At 41.1% G+C, this 6,501-nt stretch overlaps 1 protein-coding gene across 5 annotated transcripts in view; it reads left to right on the plus strand.

The window, feature by feature from the left end:
• usp15 (ubiquitin specific peptidase 15) overlaps nt 1–2,170 on the plus strand; it is a 20,997-nt gene extending 18,827 nt beyond the window's left edge. For all 5 annotated transcript variants that reach the window (XM_017034796.2, XM_008315887.3, XM_017034798.2 and 2 more), the window contains 3 exons: nt 416–519; nt 768–856; nt 1,421–2,170. In XM_017034796.2, coding sequence (XP_016890285.1) covers nt 416–519; nt 768–856; nt 1,421–1,774 — 547 coding nt within the window. In that variant the 3' untranslated portion in view covers nt 1,775–2,170. The remainder of the gene's footprint in view (nt 1–415; nt 520–767; nt 857–1,420) is intronic.
• Nucleotides 2,171–6,501: the final 4,331 nt, after the last annotated feature.

Genomic DNA, 6,501 nt, shown 5'->3' on the forward strand with positions numbered 1-6,501 from the left:
TATGTATATGTATGTATATATGTGTGTATATGTGTGTATATGTATATGTGTATATATGTATATTTGTATATGTATGTATATATGTATATATATTGTTTAGCAGCAGACTCCTATAATGTACGTTGTGTTGACTGTTTGTAATAAAACATGTTTTTTTTGTGCATGCAAAAGTTACATACTGCAGCATCATAAAAGGTCATTGACTGTGCAGTCTTTATATAACATTGAATGGTGCTGTCATGGTAATATCAGATGGCTTGACTTCACACTGTATTATTTCAGCAGCACATTGATTTTTTTTTTCTCTTCAGTCCGGCCTTGATGCACTGAATTATTTGCAACCGTTCACCATGTTGTACCAAGGGAGTTGTTATAAAACATACAGTAATTTCAAACCAATATTATTTACTTGCAGAGATCTGGACATGTCCGAGTTCCTGATCAACCCCAACGCTGGGCCGTGTCGCTATGACCTCATCGCCGTATCCAACCACTACGGAGGAATGGGTGGCGGCCACTGTAAGGATCAAACACATGACCTATGACCAATCACAGACTCACTTCAGTTTTCTCAGTTTGCAGCGCACAGAAACTTTGAAAATAGAACTTTTATGCATTTTTGTCCTTTTGTCGTATTTGGTCTACACTGTATTGATTTCACTATGTTGCCAAAAAATGTCTAACTGTAAAACTCGTGTTGTATCAAGTGTCTGATTTGCAAATATTTTTGCAATTTTTTCTTTTCCTCCTTCTCGTCTTCTGCTCAGATACCGCGTACGCTAAAAACAAAGACGATGGAAAGTGGTACAATTTTGATGACAGCAGCGTGTCTCCGGCCAACGAGGATCAAATAGTGGTGAGCACACTCTTACAAACATCACACCAGTGCGGTTCCACTTTGCGTTCATCAATGGCTGAACAGCCATCTTAATGAGATTAACGAATCTACGATGTTCAGACTAGTTGAGATTTATTTTTTCACTTCAACGACCTACTACGTAGTATAACGACAGTTGTTATATCAGATATGAAAGAAATTGTTGATAGAAGTTTGCTCCAGGGATGGGTTACCAAAGTAGGGGGCGCATAGCTATTGCGGGGACAGTGCAGCACGGTAAATGAATTTCAGTGGTTGACAGTATTCCTGTCAACAAAAGAGGGCGCTAGAGGTAAAGTTTGGGAGCCGCTGTTCTTGAATACAGCCAAGAATAGTTCAGCAAAAAAGAGGCAGAAGAGGAAAAAAAGAATAGAAATCAAATATAATATTTACTTTTTACCTTACATACAAATCTGAGTCTGATCAGACTTGATTTATCTGGAAAATTAGACAGGAGTCCCCTAGTGGTGTGATTGCAGTACTTCATGACGACTGTGTGTTCATTAGTGTTACTTGATCTCCCTTCTATCTGTGTGTCTACAGTCCAAAGCTGGCTACGTGTTGTTCTACCAGCGGCAGGACACGGTGAAAGGCACTGGCTACTTCGCTCTGGACCGGGACGAGGAGGATGAAGAAGAGGAAGAGGAGGAAGAAGGAGAGGTGGAGGAGGAAGACGGAGAGGAGGAGGAGGAGGGACGGGAGAGGAAGACGGCCTCCTGCGCTCAGGGTGCTTCGTCAGCGGCCGCGGCGCCGAATGACGAGGACGACCTGTACGAGAGTCAGCGCAGGAAAAACGACAATGAACGAGAAGATGAGGAGGAGGAGGAGGAGGAGGAGGAAGAGGAGGAAGAAGAAGAGCAGGAGCCCAATAGAGACGTCACCATGAAAACCAACTGAAATGGGCGACGATGGGTAAATGGAGAGAAACTGGGATCTTTCCATCCAAAGCCATATGGACAATCAGCATGGCGGCGAGTGTCTCCAGATCCACTCTGCAGCTCGGACACGGACGCTCCACAGGCGGAGCTGCTGTGGAGGCGACGCCTTTTAGGTCAGGGAGCCGCCGCGGTACAACTCTTAAGAAATCAGGACCCTCCTCTGTGGTTGGATCACTGCGCGTGTGTGTGTGTGTGTGTTTGTGTGAGTGTGTTTGTATCGCCACGTCCTTCAGTTTGGGATTTGCTCACTGAACGTCACCAGGGGTCGATCATGAGTCGTACAGGGCTTTAATCCTCCTCACTGCTTTTTGTCTTCATTTGTTATATTTTTATATACACACATATAAATATATGAAATGGAAATATATATATATATATATATATATATTTATCTATATATGTATATATATGTGTGTATATATGTATCTATATACATTTATACACACATATATGTATATATATACGTATGTGTGTATATGTGTATGTATATATATACTGTATATGTATATAATATATATTCATATATGTATATATATATACACAGTATATATGTTTATATATATATATATATATATATTTGAAAGCAATGCATTGTTGGCATATCATTTTACTCTCATTTAGATACATTTGTAAATATTTTAAACACTGAATCGTACGGGGATGGGGGGGGTTTCATGATGCGCTGAAATGTTTTTAATCTTGCACAATCACCAACCATTCACCTTTTGTTTTTTAAAATGTATTTTTGACAGGCACACTGCAGTTGTTTAACAAAGACGTCGTCCATCAAATGTATTTATAAAAACAAACAAACAAACAAACAAACTTAGGAAGCTGCCTTTAGTAAAGCCAGTGGTGAGACGCGTCTGCACTCGGACTTAGCATAAAAAAAAAAGTGACGTGCGTGTGGTTCCTGTCGATCAGCCAAACGATCCTGGTGTTGTGCCACCACCGCCGTCACTGTTGCTGCACTCGCTGCTGCTGCTGCTGCTGTTGCTGTTGTTGTTGCTGTGATCTTGCAGTTGAAGGTGGTTCAGTAACCAGTACCACGGCTCTAAGCTCAGTAACTTAAGGCTCTGCTTCTACTCTCTCTGTGCTGTGGGCTTTTACAAACCAAACTAAGGCCGTGTTAGTTTTGCTGTTAGCGTTCTGGTGTTCAACCACTTTCTCCAAAAATAACCAAAACAGATTCATCTTTGTGCTCGTTCAGATGCAAATGTGAGTCGGGAGAACGTGTCGTTCTGTCAGACTTTCCTTTGAAGCAGTGGTTCTCAAACTTTTCCGCATTGCGTTCCACCTCCAGAGTGATATCCATCACCAGTGTGGTTGACATTTAAATACAGCAGGACAATGCTACACTATTCAGCTGACCGCAGTATCAACGAGGAAGAGATTACTCTGTTAGGGGTGTGTATCGAGAGTAGATACGTACAATGCATTGCGATATACTGCAACACCATAGTCGCGATGATACATTGAGTTGATTTTTAAAAATATTTAATTATAGTAAAACTGTCATCCTAGTCTCAGACTCTCCTGCTGTTCCATCTGAACATCAGGTCACTAACACTGGAACAGAGGGATCTACATTTGGAATTACTAGAGAAGAAAGAAAAGAAAAAGATTCCAACGCCATGAATATCTGACTGGGAATTGGTGATAAAAACTTGATACAGTGCTGTAGAATATTGATACGGAATCGTGAATCGAAATGTTGCGGTATTTCAGTGTATCATTAGCATTAACACTAGAATTAATTACACTACAACTGGCAACACACACGTAGACATTTTCCCAAGTGCCACATGAGGGCGCCTTTGTACCGCAGTTTGAGAACCGCTGATCTAAAGGAACAGTATGGTACGCAGGAGTATGGTACAGACACAAAACTGTTTCTTCAACCCTTTAACTTCAAATGTTTCACGTTCACAACAGCGCTGTCACTTTTCCGCAGTTTAAACATCAACAGTATTTACCCAAATACACCCGTACGGTCAGGTGTGACTTGAGCATCACTTGTTGCATGGTCTACGTCATGTTTTCCATCTGTCTCCATCTGTCGCTTTCCATCAACAGCCAAAATATACTTTAAAAAAAACAGTAGGCAAGACGAATGTAGTTACTCCCTCGTCCAGCAGTGGGCGCCGTAAGGGCAACTAAACCAAATTTTCCCAGCTGTAAAAGAAACCTATGATCGTACTGTGTTTTTATGCTGCCAGCCATCAAGCAGTGTGGATGAATGAGAAATGAAATTGTCAGTAACAGTGTCACGACTGAAACGATTGGTCAGAGTGGTGATGACATCATTTTCCATTTCAGCTTTCCCTGTACAATTGCCTGTCAACTATTGACACTCCTTTCCCTAGAGAAACTCCCGCATCGACACTCTGTTTTAGCAGCAACCCCGGAGAAGCTTGTACTTTGTTTTTGCTGTTGGCAAGCAAGCTTCACAGCTGCTAGCATGTAGCAAAAAGCATTTTAGTAAACATTGCACCCCGTTCACGACTGTCGAGTTAATGGTTTAATCAAAGATTTGGTGGTGGAAAAGTGACAGCTCTGTTCAGTGACTAATTAATCGATCCTTCAAAAGGGGGCGCTGTGGGATTGGGAACACGTGTGATTTGACAGATGCATCATCTTATGTTTGGATCACCAAGGCCTTAACTCTTAATCTCAGACCAGCTGCCTTTTCTTTGCACATCGGTCACATTGTCTTGCTTGCATGTCCTCGTCTTCTTCCCCCAACACACACACACACACACACACACATATGCTGGAGTAAGAATGTCAGTATTTGCCTGTAATATCGCAGCCACGTCATCCAAGAGTTTTCCGAAGAGCCACACGAGGGCCAGAATGTAAACCGAGTGGAATGGAACACTGACCAGATGTACGTGGTCGACGCTTTTCTGAGGCCAGATGTGTTTTTTTTTTTTTTTTTAAAATCTTTCTTTCCTTCTTTCTCATTTTTTTTCAAAGCTTCTGTTTTTTTTTTTCTGGGTTTGGTTGAATGCGATGGATAATGGGTTTTTCCTCACCTTTGCTGTATGAATTCAAGGGTACTGCTGATTGCCTTCCTTTCTAGAAAAGGGAAAACAAATGCTTCTCCCTGAGCTTTGAAGTCGGTGAGGTGGAGCTGTAGAGAAAGTGAAAACTGTCGGGGTGAGTCTGCCCAAAAAGGTCTTTCAGGTTTGTTGCAGGGTAATTCCTCCACCGTCGCAACTCCCAAGTCTCCGCGGTGGAGGCCTTGATGTTTTTCTTTTCCTCCATGATCTTTTTACTGTAAAACCTGCATCGTTAGCTCACCTGTCAGATCTCTTCCAAACCGTCAGGAGCATCTCCAAGCTTTTCTCCTCCGTAAGCTGCCTTTTTTTTTTTTTTTTTTTAATTTGCTTTTCGGGCCGACTCGCCCCGTCCTGACTGAGTGAGATGCGACTGCTACTATAGAGTTATACAATATTGTACATAAGAGTTCACTCTGTGAGTGCACATTTGATAAAGTTTATTTATTTATATGTAAGCATTTAATAATGAACAGACAATATATTTAAGACTTCGGCAAGACCCCACGTGTGGGGAGGCGGTCGTCGTGGCGTCAGTCCACACAGGAACACCAGTTCAAAACACTCTTGCCTGTGCTCTTGTCAGGGAGGGAGTATTTTTTAAAAAGTACAGGATGGTTCTGTTGTTTTCAGATATTTTTTTTGTAATAAAACAAACAAACAAACAAACAATAAAAACATCCTTGCATGATTACATAGCGGGGGTTTCCAGGTTTGGCTGCACTTGAGTTCACTTGGGTTTACATTTGAATTGTGCATGTGTATTTATACACAATCTTCAATAAAGTTGTGTAAAGCGACTCGTGGTTTCCTCACAGTTTTATCTTTACAGACACGGTAAAATGAACCAGCAACAGACAGTATGTTTGACAGAACTGTTAATGTCACAACACACACACAAGCATTTCAATAAAATAAACATTAATGAAATACATTAGAAAATAAAAAAAGCTGCTTTGAGCTCTTTTAAAAATAAAACTATAAATAATAAAATATATAAAAAAATTGAAATTGGAAAAAAATGACATTGGTTACATGTCAAGTCATTGGGACGAAAGTGACTTAAACCCACACTCACCCTTTGGTATTTTATCTCTATATTATATTATAAGACTGGGGGTTCAATTCCTCTTATTATTTTTCTTATTCTTCTGTATTTTAGTCTTTATTCCTATTCTTATCCTTCTTATTCATTTTATTGTCATTATTATTTTTCATTGTCTTTGTATTATTATTATAATTATTATTATTATTACTATTATTATTATTATATTTATTATTATAATAATTATTGTCTATTAAGTACTGTTTGTGAGTGGGGGGCGGGGGGGGCGCAGGGGCACCAAACCCTATTCTTACCTACGGCCCTACATCTCTGTCCTGAATTGACCCGAAGCGATCAGGTAAGTGTGGAGTTATATACTGTTGTGGAGCCTCCCGTGACCAGCAGGTGGCGCTGCCTGACAGTCGCTCAGTTCAGGCTCGTGTGGGACATCGGCTTCTTTCTCTCTCTCTCTCTCTCTCTCTCTCTCTCCCCCTACCCAACCCACCCTCTCCCCCTCCTTCAGTCTTACCCACGCCTCGCCTCCACATCTACTCCATTCCCTCCACACCTTCCTGCTGC

The sequence above is a fragment of the Cynoglossus semilaevis genome, chromosome 8, assembly GCF_000523025.1.
Source record: "Cynoglossus semilaevis isolate Cse_v1.0 chromosome 8, Cse_v1.0, whole genome shotgun sequence".
In the NCBI taxonomy this organism is placed as follows: domain Eukaryota; kingdom Metazoa; phylum Chordata; class Actinopteri; order Pleuronectiformes; family Cynoglossidae; genus Cynoglossus; species Cynoglossus semilaevis.